The following is a 14,780-nucleotide window of genomic DNA, read 5'->3' on the forward strand; positions in this document are numbered from 1 at the left end:
AATAAACAATATGACTGGAATAGGCATGGCTTAATGGTAAACTTAAGAATAAGATAAGTTAAGTTATAAGTTAAGATAAGTTATGATGGAAAATGTGTCATCTCCAACTGTAAAGTGCTTCACATTTTAATTCAGTAACATCTTAATGTGATATGGTAAATAACTTCTTTGATATACTCTAAATACAGGGCTCTCATTTATTTACATCATACCGCATTGCACCATTTCCCTCACTAACACAAATACAAAACTCATCTTTCAGGAAAAATGTTGGTGATGGCATCTCACGTAATGTATTAACCATAATCAAGAAGTTTGCACTTTTCAGAATAGCTGACATTACGTAATACAACACAGGCTGTAATGAGCTACTGATAACTGCAGCTGAAGTGCCATAGGTCACAGTGAATATCTCAGCGTCTCTTCCAAGGACACACAGTAGGTGTAAAGGACCCAGAGATAGAGATACTGTTTGCAGAGGTGACTGTATGAGAAAGGACACAACCCCTTGAGCTTCTGCGCAAAGGTAGCAAAACTAACAACTGCTTACCAAAGGGAGACTCAGCAGCTACATTTTCCAATTTCTGTGTCCAGTGAAGCTTACAGGAAGCCACCATGAAGCTAAAGCTCCCAAACCCAGGTCTGGATGCCCGGATCCCTTCTTATGGGGACCTGGAGAGGATGGAGAAAGAGGAGGCAGGGGACAGGCCCAAATGGGACAACAAAGCCCAGTATCTGCTCACCTGTGTGGGCTTCTGCGTGGGACTTGGGAATGTCTGGAGGTTCCCTTACCTGTGTCAAAGCCATGGGGGAGGTAGGCTGGGATGAGACAGATGGTTGTCTGGCTTGACTTGTTTCACACAGACATAACAACTAAAGAGTTGCCAGAAAATGAGCAGGTTGTATGAATTATAAAGACTTGTGTCTTTACTCATTGTCCATAACAGGCAACATTCATTAAGTGTATGATCGAAACTGCTGTGAGATGTTTACCCACTGAGTATTTACAACAGTGTACACACACTGTCACAGTACCAGCTTTCTCCTGAGATAATTTTACTCTCAAACAAGCTTTTAAAAAAAGGATAGAAATGCCTGTTTTTCCCAGACTGTTCAGTAAGTGAATAAGTATTCTACAACTTTTAAAAATATCAGCTGGCAATTTGCTAGGCTTTATATTGAAACTGTAATTAATTACTTCTCCTTTACTTTGTGTGTAAATGTGAGTTATATTCACTGTTTAAATAGTAGCTAATGTAGGCAGTAAAACATTTTCAATCCTTTATAGGTATATGGGTTTCTTTATGGGAACCATTTTCTGAATAATGTCCACTTCTGTATATTTGCTCATCCTCATTAAAATGCTGATTAAAGGGAATAAATCCTACACAATTAATTCACGACCATAATGTCAATGATGTCCATCTAGGAGCGTTTATGATCCCATTCCTAATCCTGCTGGTTCTGGAGGGAATCCCGCTGCTACACCTAGAGTTTGCCATTGGTCAACGTCTAAGGAAAGGCAGCGTGGGAGTGTGGAGAACAATCAACCCATACATGACGGGAGTTGGTGGGTTCAAAAGAAATGCATGCACTTCTTTTTAAGCCATGTTGGTAGCATATGGCTCCAGAGATAACAATAGCTCAGTCAGTAGATCAGTCATTTTTTCCACCTCTTCAGTCTGGTCCTGACTGACTAGTGATGGATTAACATGAGATTCCCAGTAATGGTATTTAGTTTATTTAGTGATCCCCTTATTTTTCCTCTAGTGCCACCACTCTTGTGGTTGTATGAATAGTGGACTATATCGGATGTTAGTCATGTTTTAAACAGCATTACTGCAAGACTAAGTGTTTCATTTTGTTGCAGGTATTGCATCCTTGCTTGTCTCATTTTTGGTGGGCATGTACTATAACACCATCATGGCCTGGATCATGTGGTATCTCTTCAACTCCTTTCAGGATCCTCTTCCTTGGAGCCAATGTCCTCTAAATGCTAACAGGACAGGTATGCTTTCATATCTATATCAATACAATTGTAAGGGTGGCTCCACACCATCTGGTATACAGACCTCTGAACATTGTGTGTTAAAAATTTGTCTTTGCAGAAAATTCTGTTACCATTACCATTTATACTTTTTTGCCTTTTGCTATCTCTATCTCTTTTTTGCAGGTCTAGTGGAGGAGTGTGCTCGGAGCAGCACAGTCGATTACTTCTGGTACAGAGAGACTCTGAACACTTCAACAGCTATTGATGAGCCTGGAAGTCTGCAGTGGTGGATGGTGCTGGCCCTGATATCTGCCTGGGCTCTGCTCTATGTTTGCTGCATCCGTGGGATCGAGACCACGGGAAAGGTCTGAAAGTGGGGAGTTGTGAGTGACACCTGATGGGATCTTTAATATGTGTTCAAATATACAACTGCGGCTCATTTGATCATTCTTATCGTTTGACAGGCTGTCTACATCACCTCCACTTTGCCTTATGTGGTCCTTACCATCTTCCTCATCAGAGGACTGACTCTGAAAGGATCTGTGGAAGGAATTAAGTTCCTCTTCACACCAGATGTAAGCACTGATGCAACACATCAACCAAACTGTCAGTCAAATTTCTGTTGTGCAAACGTTCTAAAGCAGTAGTTCAACCTTTTGGAAAATGCATATTGTTTTTGTGAGCTGCCAGGCAAAGTTCATTTTCCCGCTGTGGGATCGATAAAGTTCATCTTATCTTATCTTAGGCAAGGCAAACGTTTGAGATTAACTTTCATTACAAGTTGGTAATTAAACACATACAGCCAACAAATTATGAATAAAACATCAGTAAATTTTCATTACTAGTATTGGTGTATCCAAATCAAATTCTAAAATTCGAACAAAATTTATCATTGACTTACTTTGTATGATTGTCACAAAACAGCCAATATTTTTAAACATCTCATTTCCTTGTTTTACTGCGGTATCTGGAAGATAAAACCTCAAAAGAACAAGATTATAATCCTGGTGTACAAAACCTTACCGCATTAATTGTTAACAATGGCTGGGAAAGGAAGAGATAGTGTCTACTGCTTTAAAAATGTCCCAATATAAATCATTTGCATAGGAATCTGAGCTCAGTGGCGTTCATCCTAATTTACATATTCTTTTAGGTGAATGAGTTAATAAATCCAGCGACCTGGTTGGATGCAGGTGCTCAGGTGTTCTACTCCTTCTCTTTGGCTTTTGGAGGCCTCATCTCTTTCTCCAGTTACAACTCAGTTCAGTGAGTAACTGCCAAAATTACAAAGTCATACAATGAACCTTCTTAAAGCTTAAACCTAAACAATTCTCCTCACATTATCAAAATGTTCTCGCAGCAACAACTGTGAGCAGGATGCTGTGCTCATCTCCATCATCAATGGCTGCACCTCAGTGTACTCTGCAACAGTTATCTACTCCATCATTGGCTTCAGGGCCACTGAAAAATATGACGATTGCATGGGAGAGTGAGTTTCAAATTACAAAGAAGCCTTAATGACAGAACATTGGGATTCAATTATGTCAGACTGAACTGACCTATCAGTGTTTTCTTGCAGCAACATCTTGAAGCTGATGAATGCCTTCAACTATGCTGAGAACAACATCACACAAGACAATTACAATGAGGTTCTGAACCACCTCAACGTGACAAATCCAGATATCATTCAGGGATTGCAACTCGAGACCTGCGACATGCAGTTTTTCCTCAGCCAGGTCAATAGCTGACATTTATATATTTTACTATTGTTTTTAATTCATTTGTTCGGCACAGTTTTCAGTGTTATTCTCACTGACAGGAGGGTCAGCGGTTGAAATATTTATTATTATATTTATTATACTCCTTCAGGGCGTGGAGGGAACAGGTCTGGCCTTCATCGTGTTCACAGAAGCCATCACCAAGATGCCTGTTTCTCCCCTCTGGGCTGTCCTCTTCTTCGTCATGCTCTTCTGCCTCGGCCTCTCCACTATGTTTGGTAACATCGAGGGGGTGGTGGTTCCTTTGCAGGACCTCAAAGTATTGCCCCGAACTTGGCCCAAAGAAATTTTCTGTGGTAATTTTCTGAACACAAAAGACTTTTCCACGTGGCCATTAGAAAATCTGATTTAGAGGTATAAGCGTAAGCACTTTTTTTGTTCACATATATATATATTTTTTTTTTTCAGGTCTGACTTGTTTAATATCCTGTATTTTTGGGCTCATATTTGCTCTGCGCTCTGGAAACTACTGGCTGGCTCTTTTTGACAACTTTGCTGGCTCTATCCCCCTTCTGGTCATTGGATTGTGTGAAATGATTTCTGTTATCTACATCTATGGCATCGATAGGTGAGTGGAAGTAATTGTTGGTACAAAGTACGGCTTTTTAGAGAAACTAGCAGCTTTGTTTTAAGCGCTTATTAGGAAATGTTAATATACTAATAAGGTAAACTTTATCCCTGCTAAACATCAGCATGTTAGCACTGACACCGATTGACATTAGCATTTAGCTTATGACACCACCTCGCAGAGCCACTACAGTGTGTGTAGACTCTTTGATGTTGTCATACATGCACAAACACGTTCAACACACTTGTGTATGTTGAACGTGTTTGTGCCTCACAGGCTCACAGACAGTAACACAGGCTTCTTCATTTATTGTATCTAATGAAAGTACATGGTTGCATTCTATAGATGTTTTCATACACACTCAGATGGCATTACCTCTCCTTCTTATTGTTTTCAAACAGGTTTAACAAGGACCTTGAGTTTATGGTTGGCCACAAGCCCAATATTTTCTGGCAGGTGACATGGAGGGTGGTTAGTCCTCTCATTATGATCATCATCTTGATTTTCTACTTTGTAACCCAAGTCACCAAAAATCTCACGTATTTGGTCTGGGACGAAGAGGCAGTAAGTGTTCTTGTTACAAAAGGCCTTTCTAAATGTTATGTCTTACATATGGTATGATTTTACTTCTCATAAATGATAGTTGTATGTGTATGGTTATTGTGTGTCATACTCAGCTGTAAATTGTAACATTTTCCTTGACTCTGGTCATAGGAGAGCTTCCCCTCTCTGGAACCACGCCCATTCCCTTCCTGGATCTACGTCATCATCTTCATCCTGGCCGGAGTTCCCAGTTTAGCCATCCCAGCAGTCGCCCTCTACAAATTCATCCAGAGGAAATGCTGCAAGCAGAAGAGTCACAGTGACAAAATAGTGGACACTGTCTCTGCCAAAATACAAATGAGCGACAAAATTAAGCTTTAGATATATTTTATTTGGAGTATTTAATTAATTAATGTAGACCTGTTTATTGTTGTTTTTTTCCTGTACAATGACAAAAGGGTACAATAATCACTATGAAGAAACTACTAAATTTGTAGGTATTTTCTGCAAAATAATGCAGTTTGGAGAAAAGCGTAATTATTTTTGTTTTTCATGGTATTGTAAAATTAGTTTCCTGCAGTTTTGTAGCTTATTAGACATTTAAGTGTATGTTGTACACTAAAGGAACCGTTGGACATTTTTGGAAATGCTTATTCACTTACAGAGTTACATGAGAAAACTGATCTTATGTCTTAAGTGTTCTGTCTGTCTGTGTGCTAAATATGTATCTACAGCCGGCAGCTAATTAGCTTAGCTTATATTGGAAAGTGGAAACAATTAGCCTGGCTGTGTTCAAAGGCAACAAAACTCATCTACCTACAGGCACTTTGTAACACACTGTATCTATCTTTCACATATGTATTTATTCCATTTGTTGTCATTTGTCATCTCTGCAAAAGCTGATCTGTAAAGATCACAATTATTATTAATTATTGTTATTATTATATTTGTTTCTACCATTTATCCCAAGCTAAGCTAAATGTAGCTATTCATGCTTAGCTATTCATATTTAGTACACAGATATAAGAATGGTATCAATTTCTTCAAAGTCTCTGTTTCCAAGTTGTCTTACTATTCTTTTAATATAGTATGTTTACTGTATGTATGTGTGTGGTGTAATGTTTTCATTTAATATTTTGTAAATAATCTTCAGTTAAAGCGTTAATTCTTGTTAAAACCATTGACATACTTTTTCTGAAGAAAATGAATGCATTTATGGTAGCAGTCTTTTTTAGCCCACTTTTGGGTTGTTTATAAAGTTTTTGCCATATATCATTTGGCATATATGATGTCTTTCATATATGGACAGTTATTGTTAAATCAAATTGATAAATTATGTCAGTATCACAATCTTACTTGCACTTTAAAGGATGCTTTTGCTTTAAGGACCCATTGTTTGGAAAATAACTCTTTGCTTTTTCGATACATTTGATTTTTTTTTTTTTTTTTTTTTTTTTTTTTTGTATACGAACAAAATACCCCCTTCACAAATAAAACACTTTAACAACAAATTTTGCTCTTTTATTTTTCATGTATTGAGTAAGATCTCTTCTCAACTCTTTGTGACAAAAAAAGGCAATCCATTAGTTAAGATTAATAATTTTTTGTCATTTAAAGTTTTAAAACTCACCCATATAATTTTGTATATTCTATGTTTAATTATTACACCAGTTAAAAACAAAAGTGCAGAGTCTGAAATGGCTAATCTGTGGACGGCAACAGATAAAGTAAGGGATCATAAACTTGTTTCAACACTCTTTGTGGACATATGTTCATATACCTAGGGTACCCCTAATGCTTCTGCTGTTGTAGACGCTAAATCTCTGCCTCAGTACTCATGTCATCATGAGAGTGGAACTTCCTAACCCAGGTCTGGATCTCCGGATCCCTGACCACAAGGATCTGGAGAGGATGGAGAAGGAGGAGGCTGGGGACAGGCCCAAGTGGGACAACAAAGCCCAGTACATTCTAATCTTACCTGTGCTAAAGTCATGGAAGAGGTAAGTTCAAACTCTGGAACCACGCCCATTCCCTTCCTGGATCTACATCATCATCTTCATCCTGGCCGAAGTTCCCAGTTTAGCCATCCCAGCAGTCGCCCTCTACAAATTCATCCAGAGGAAATGCTGCAAGCAGAAGAGTCACAGTGACAAAATAGTGAACACTGTCTCTGCCAAAATACAAAGGATGCTTTTGCTTTAAGGACCCATTGTTTGGAAAATAACTCTTTGCTTTTTTGATACGTTTGATTTTTTTTTTGTTTGTTTGTTTGTTTGTTTGTACAAACAAAATACCCCCTTCATAAATAAAACACTTTAACAACAAATTTTGCTCTTTTATTTTTTAAGTATTGAGTAAGATCTCTTCTCAATTCTTTGTGACAAAAAAGGCCATCCATTAGTTAGGATTAATAATTTTTTGTCACTTAAAGTTTTAAACTCACCCATATAATTTTGTATATTCTATGTTTAATTATTACACCAGGTAAAGACAAAAGTGCAGAGTCTGAAATAGCTAATCTGTGGACGGCAACAGATAAAGTAAGGGATCATAAACTTGTTTCAACACTCTCCGTGGACATATGTTCATATACCTAGGGTACCCCTAATGCTTCTGCTGTTGTAGACGCTAAATCTCTGCCTCAGTACTCATGTCATCATGAGAGTGGAACTTCCTAACCCAGGTCTGGATCTCCGGATCCCTGACCACAAGGATCTGGAGAGGATGGAGAAGGAGGAGGCTGGGGACAGGCCCAAGTGGGACAACAAAACCCAGTACATTCTAACCTGTGTGGGTTTCTGCATTGGGCTTGGTAACGTGTGGCGATTTCCTTACCTGTGTCAAAGTCATGGAGGAGGTAAGCTCAGATGAAAAGGGTAAATGGTCTTATGTGCTTAAGTAGTTACATGAGTATTTGACAGATTACAGTGTGGTGGAGGACCCAAGAGTGAATTTATTGTAATCTTATTGGAACTGATGGCAACTTTTATATCTGAGGCATTTTACTTTGCAGAATTAGTTTGGGTTTCTGATGGGCTGAAAGTGTTAACTTAATAAAATAACTGGTTAAATATATCACTCAGTCATGTCAACAAGAGTGTCTTGTGAAATCACCAAGTTACATTAATGATTCTCAAGAGCATGAGGTCTTGTAAAGTAATGTCTAACCTTTGACATGACAAGTGTGTATTGGTTAAGCCGACACTGAATGCTAAGAATGCTATGTGTTCATACCACGCTTTTACACCATTTTCTAAATGTGTCAGCTCAGAGTGGCTCACTCATGCTCTTTGGAAATGCTACAAAACAAGCCACAGAGAATGGGACAGATTTCAAAGGCCAGCATATTTTAATGTATAACCTGCTGTTTTTCTGTAACCTGTTGACCAGATATTCCAAGCTCATACAGTTCAAACATGCCATCAGCCATAATAATGTGACAATATCGATGGATATTAAACAATACTAGTATTACAGTTTGTGTTTTGAAACATTTGGCATTGGTTTTTCTTGTTTGTTTGTTGTTGTTGTTTGTTTTTTGTTTTTGTTTTTTTAATTCATGCACTTAAGTTTGTGTAAACTGTTACTGTGATTGAGTGCATATCAGTAACATTCATATTTCTCACATATTAATTTTCATGTTCACAAAGCTTGGTGTTATCAGTGTTCTACTGTGACTGAAGATTTTGACAATAGCAAAAATGTTATTTACATCAGCTCATCTTACTTCATAATATCACATAGGCCTGACTTTTATGACCAGATACAAGATACAAGAGTTGCTTAGATGTTGACTGTATCCATTGTGGTCTATGGTAACATCTGAATCACAATCACAATTTTGGACCAAAACAAAACTGCATTTCTTCTAAATCACAGTCCATTTGACAGTTGTTGAGATATTTCTGTGTGGACCAAAGTGGCGGACTGACCGAAAGACCAAAATGTCCATCCCTAAGGCCATGTCATCAACATGGCTGAAAACACTGTAATTACCACATCTTCTAGAGAAAAGAAGAAACCAAAGTTGTCTTACAGAGACACAAGAACATAGCAGACTCACTGCTTATGGTGATTGATGATAGTGTTGGCAATGTCCACACTTACTTTGAACCCAAAGAGACGAGATTACTTTTTCATGAGCTGGCACTTGCAACCACTTATCACATCCTCCAGGTGCCTTTTTGATTCCTTACTTGATCCTGCTGGTGCTGGAAGGAATGCCTCTCCTGCTGCTGGAGTTTGCCATCGGCCAGCGCCTCAGGAAAGGCAGTGTGGGAGTGTGGAGGGCCATTCACCCTTATCTGACTGGTGTTGGTACGTAAAACAGGCTCTGGGGGAAAATAAACAAAGAAAGACCACATGACAAAACAAAATGCACAAGTGTAACAATCACTGATTGTTTGGCCTCTTGTGAGTGTGATGTCATCATTTCATGATGTTGTCCCTCAGGTATAGCTTCCATGTTGGTGTCATTTTTGGTTGGACTGTACTACAACACCTTAATAGCCTGGATCATGTGGTATTTCTTCAATTCCTTTCAAGACCCGCTGCCTTGGACTCAGTGTCCTCTCAGTGACAATGGCACAGGTATTTGAATAATCACACATTATCAACCTATACTTACACATGCACACTAAAGCACCCAAATTACATCTTTGTTCGGTATATTTGTTGCCCCTGCAGCATTTGTGCCGGAGTGTCAGCGGAGCTCCACCGTGGATTACTACTTTTACCGAGTGACTCTCAATAGTTCAACCTCTATAGCTGACTCTGGAGGAATCCACTGGCCCATAGTAGTCTGCCTGCTAGCTGCCTGGACGCTCGTTGCTATCTGCTGTATAAGGGGGATCAGTACTTCAGGCAAGGTTTGTTAGACTGTCAATCAGTCAACTAGCCGTTCACTAAGCCCCAAGTCCTTATAACTGTTGTAATGCTGTCAAGCTTTCCTTTCTTGATAACATAGGAAGATTCAGTAGCCTGCCCAGAATTCATAGTCAACCACTGATTTTGTCAGTTGAAACAACAACTGTCAACTTATCCAAATCTACGACAGCAGGACAGAGACGCTAACATTAAATGAGACTCTAAAAACCAAATCCACAAGGGGTATACAAACAGTCATGATATACTACATGGTGGATTTTTTTTGATGCAGCTTTATAGCACAAAATAACCTCAGCATCATCTCATATCTTCCATTTTGTAATCATGAAGCTCTAATTGGACAATTGTTGTTCGGGGTTAGGGTTTAGCAGATGGTCAAATATGATTACTAAAATTACTGAAAAAAACTTCAATCTGATGTCCATTATAATTTGTTTTTGCATTTGTTCTTGTGATGACCTCAGGCAGTGTACGTCACAGCCATTCTGCCTTACATAGTGCTGGCCATCTTCCTGATTCGAGGACTGACTCTTAAAGGCGCCCTGAGTGGAATAAAGTTCCTCTTCACACCAGACGTATGTTACAAATTGCTATTGTGGAAAAAGTTAGTTATATATGTCATAGCTCATAGACATATCACACTGTATGTCTTGCTCTTGCAGGTGGATGAATTGATTAAACCAACTACTTGGCTGGATGCAGGTGCCCAGGTCTTTTATGCCTTTGGTTTGGCATGGGGAGGCCTCATCTCCTTTTCAAGTTATAACCCTGTTCAGTAAGACACATTTAGAAGACATGTGGTGTTTCTCATTTTGCATTTCAAGTCTGGTACTGCTCACTTTGATTGGAAAAATCGTAGTAGCCATTCTCAGTCAACACGTGTCTTGCTTTCTTTCCCCAAGCAACAACTGCATGCAAGATGCTGTGATCCTGTCAGCTGTAACTGGCTTTACCTCAATCTATGCTGCTACAGTCACCTATTCCATCATTGGCTTCAGGGCCACAGAGAAATATGACAACTGTATCAGCAAGTGAGTATTCTTAAATTGACAAGAAATGCAAAATTCATGTCTACTCAAACTCTTCAGTTTTATGGTCTATATGTGTATATATCTCAGATTGCTTTTCATATAAGTAAGTTGAAAGAGTTATTGAATGCTGCTCACATTCCTCCTAAGAGAGTATTCATTACAGTATAATATTGGTTGGTAGGTTGGACTCCACATTGCACTGGTAATCCCCTGACTTTTCATCAAGCACCACCAGGTGTCCAGAACCTGCTTGGAAATTAACATGGTGTTATAGAGTATACTGTTGTTTTAGGGTGCTTCAACTGATTGGCCATTGATCATAATTGGTTGATTTTCATTCTAAATAGTGTAATTGGAAGTCTTTAATAAGATGAGCTGATCAGATAAAAATACAACTTTAGGCACCACTAAAATGCCATGAAATACTGCAGGAATATTTCATCATCATCCCTGACAGAATCCTTAGTTTGCTACCAAATATGTCAAAAATATATATATATATATTCTTATCAGCCTCAGTTGTACTTTGTGTTTCATTTTAATTACCAGATTTTAGTTTGCTAGTATGCTAGACCAAGACGGTCAATCTGGTAAATGCTTACTATGAAACATCAACCCGTAAACATCATCATAGTGAGCGTGCTAGCACGCAGATATTAGCATTTAGCTCAAAGCACTGAACCATTTAATGGAGTTATCATGGAACACAAGGAGAAGTGGAATCTACTTCTATATAAACAAAGATTGGTGTACGGATGTCACACTGTGAAGGAAATCATGCACGCTTCACTTTTTCGCGATCTTTCTTAACTGTAAAATATTTAATTCAGTGCAGTAGTTCTCATTCATTCTGGTCAATGCTTACATTCTACTTCTGGCCTGCATTACCTGACTGATCAGATAACCAAAATGGAGCTGAAACATCAAGACTCTCCACTCAGTCACAAACTACCAAAATATAAACAGCATTGTCCCACAAGAGATGAACCACTGGACCACTGCCATGCCATTAAAAATGAGGCCTATGGCTATGTCCCCCGCACAGATTTAGTACTCTCTGATCATGCTCAACTGGTCTTCTGATGCAGGCGGAATAAGCAGGAGCTGAACTCGCTCAGAACTGTGGCGATGACAGTCAGTTTCAAGAGAAGCCCTCAGCACTAGCCTCCATCAAACCATCAACAGCTCTATAGCATCTTTTGCACTTTCGGTTCTAGGTGAAAATGTTGCACTGTTATTCCATCTCACTGCTCTATATAAAACTGAGGTACAGGGGATACACTGTTGTTTTACACTCCTCAGCTATTTTACCATCTACATTTATACACTAGGGTGGCATTATATCAGCATTATTTATTTTAGTGAGACAAAGTCCATATATGTATAAGGATACATAATATATATTGGATATATAAGGATACTTAATAAAGCGTACTCTTATCTGAGTATTGTATTGAGATAGACTTGAAATGTCTGAAACTGTGTAAATGTAAATGCTATTAATGTAAAGTTATTAATCTGTGACACATTTTCTCCCTAGTAACATCATGACATTGTTAAATGCATTTGACCTTCCTGAAGACAGCATCACAAAAGACAACTACGACGCAGCCTTTAGTCATTTTAACAGCTCCAATCCCGATATTGTTTTTGGACTGGACATGAAAGCCTGTGACATGCAGAAACTTCTCAGTGAGGTGACTGTGTTGATGATTAATGTCAGAAATGAAAAAATAACAAGCTGTTTTTGTTTATTAGTCTTATCTGTATTATGCCTAATGTGTGTGTTTGTGCAGGGTGTGGAGGGAACAGGTCTGGCCTTCATTGTGTTCACAGAAGCCATCACCAAGATGCCTGGTTCTCCAGTCTGGTCTGTCCTCTTCTTTGTGATGCTTCTCTGTTTGGGACTCTCAACCCTGTTTGGTAACATTGAGGGGGTGGTGGTCCCACTGAAAGACCTGAATGTATTCCCTAAAACATGGCCCCATGAAGCGCTAACTGGTAACATGTTGTTTTTTTTTTTAATCTGTCAATGATGTTGTGTTTGTTTTCTGTTTAAACACAAACTCCTTGTTTTTGTGTGTTTCAGGAGTAACATGTATTGTTGCTTTCGTCATCTCCCTCCTGTTTGCACAGCATTCAGGGATTTATTGGGTAACGCTCTTTGACAATTTTGCCGGATCAATTCCACTGCTGACCATTGGATTCTTTGAGATGATAGCTGTTGTTTACATTTATGGCATAGACAGGTTAGTGCATAGTGCATGTTCAAATTAAATAAATTAAATTATTTCAGCTACACATTGTCCTTGTGTTTGATTTACATCTTGAAATTTGCTCTATGGTGAAAGTTGATCTGTTTAGTCCCATGTAACAGGGATCTCTCAACAAACAGGGATGTCTTTTTCTCAACTTTTCCAAACTAATTTAATCCCTGTTGTGTGGCAGGTTCAATGCGGACTTGGAGTTCATGGTCGGACACAAGCCCTCCTTCTTCTGGCAAGTTACATGGAGGTTCATCAGTCCTCTCGTTGTTCTGGTCATTTTAGTTTTCTACCTGGTGACGCAAGCCCAAAAAAAGCTCACCTATTTAGTCTGGGATCCCAGCTCTGTAAGTACAAAGGCTAATATAGCCTAAGAATCCCAACTCCCCAAAAACTTTATGTTACCCTTTTCCCTAACGTTCTGTCATTGCGTGATGTACACATCATAAGACATACTTAACATTTTTAGGTAAATGATATTCATCTGTGGTGCAGCATGTAATAAGCAAATTATTACAGTAGTTAGCCAAACTTCACTAAAGTTTGGACAGCTATTACATACCAAATGCACTAATCATCCTGTTTTGTGGTTTACAGGAGAAGTTCCCTTCTCTGGCATCAATACCATACCCTTCATGGATCAGTGTGATCATCTTTGTTCTGGCTGGAATCCCCAGTCTGGCAGTGCCTCTGTATGCATTATGTAGGCTGGTCTTTGTTTGTTGCAAGAAAAAAATAGGCAGAAAATGAGCCAATTGTCCGAACCAGTGCTGCACATTCAGGCATTGCAATGGTTTGTCTATTTATACCCATTTACAGGTTCTTAAAGCACAATACTGTTTTACTCATGCACTTTAGAAAAGTACATTTCTGCTCATGTTTTGTGCAAATTCATTGCCTTTGTATGAATATACTGCACTTATTCATGCACAGATTAGTCTGTTAATATGGTTTCTTGTTGTATTGGACCTTTCAAAATTGATAGACAAGACAGCATACTGTCCAGGTATACTGTCCATTGAGGACAGCATACTGTCCATCTTTGCTTATATAACTTGTCATAAAATTTCTAACAAATATCTACCAATATCTGAAAATGTCTACCTATCACTACTATATCAGCTATCTATTTTTTATCTACTAGCAAAATATGGCAAAGATGCATGTCACATTTCAATAAAAATGTCCAAAATGTGAGATCCTAATTCTTTATGCATGTTCTCCAAGCTGTAGGTAATTTATGAATTGAGAGCTCAGTTGCATACATTTTCACAAAAGCACAAGGTGACAGGAACTTAATGCATCATTTTGTCTGTTAATGTGGCAAAGTAGCAGTTGGACTATAAAAGCAAGATGCCTCAAGTGGAGGTTAGATCCAGACCAAACAGAAAACATAGTAATAATCAAGTTTTTTTTCACATAATTTACTGTTGAAACGAGGTAGTGTTTGATCATGACAGCAGTGAGCTTGATGGGAACTGGCATGTCCCTGTCAATGACAGCAAGTCACAGATTAGGGAAATCTGCTCCCCTCACCTGATATAAAAGTACGTAAAACACAACCAATACATTAAAATGCATCTCTACTACCCTACAAGTCTGCATGGCTTGAATAATGTTACACAAAAAGCTGATTAAATAACACTAACCCCATTCCTCCTCTGAGAGTATCTGAGAGCACTCAGCCCCTTTGGACTCTAATAGCCCAAACACAACATA

The 14,780-nt window shown here is 38.6% G+C and overlaps 2 protein-coding genes across 3 annotated transcripts; both read left to right on the forward strand.

Moving 5' to 3' along the window:
* The first annotated feature begins 396 nt into the window (after positions 1 to 396).
* Positions 397 to 6,319, forward strand: LOC124075067 (sodium-dependent neutral amino acid transporter B(0)AT1-like). Of its 2 annotated transcripts, XM_046418453.1 has the most exons (13): positions 397 to 526; positions 595 to 814; positions 1,430 to 1,570; positions 1,871 to 2,008; positions 2,174 to 2,355; positions 2,455 to 2,565; positions 3,144 to 3,256; positions 3,351 to 3,479; positions 3,570 to 3,726; positions 3,860 to 4,064; positions 4,177 to 4,336; positions 4,738 to 4,900; positions 5,051 to 6,319. In XM_046418453.1, exons 2-13 carry the CDS (start codon positions 616 to 618, stop codon positions 5,258 to 5,260), a joined length of 1,908 nt encoding a protein of 635 aa, XP_046274409.1. In that variant the 5' UTR covers positions 397 to 526; positions 595 to 615; the 3' UTR covers positions 5,261 to 6,319. The 2 variants fall into 2 exon arrangements, with proteins under 2 accessions (XP_046274409.1, XP_046274408.1); XM_046418452.1 differs by having other exon boundaries at positions 402 to 814.
* A 1,038-nt stretch (positions 6,320 to 7,357) lies between these two features.
* On the forward strand, positions 7,358 to 14,050 carry LOC124074880 (sodium-dependent neutral amino acid transporter B(0)AT1-like). The gene is made up of 12 exons (XM_046418212.1): positions 7,358 to 7,736; positions 9,056 to 9,196; positions 9,332 to 9,469; positions 9,566 to 9,747; positions 10,231 to 10,341; positions 10,429 to 10,541; positions 10,669 to 10,797; positions 12,338 to 12,494; positions 12,594 to 12,798; positions 12,887 to 13,046; positions 13,246 to 13,408; positions 13,659 to 14,050. The coding sequence occupies exons 1-12, from the start codon at positions 7,538 to 7,540 to the stop codon at positions 13,809 to 13,811; spliced, it is 1,851 nt and encodes a 616-aa protein (XP_046274168.1). The 5' UTR covers positions 7,358 to 7,537; the 3' UTR covers positions 13,812 to 14,050.
* The last annotated feature ends 730 nt before the right edge of the window (positions 14,051 to 14,780 follow it).

The sequence above is a fragment of the Scatophagus argus genome, chromosome 17, assembly GCF_020382885.2.
Source record: "Scatophagus argus isolate fScaArg1 chromosome 17, fScaArg1.pri, whole genome shotgun sequence".
NCBI classification, from domain to species: domain Eukaryota; kingdom Metazoa; phylum Chordata; class Actinopteri; family Scatophagidae; genus Scatophagus; species Scatophagus argus.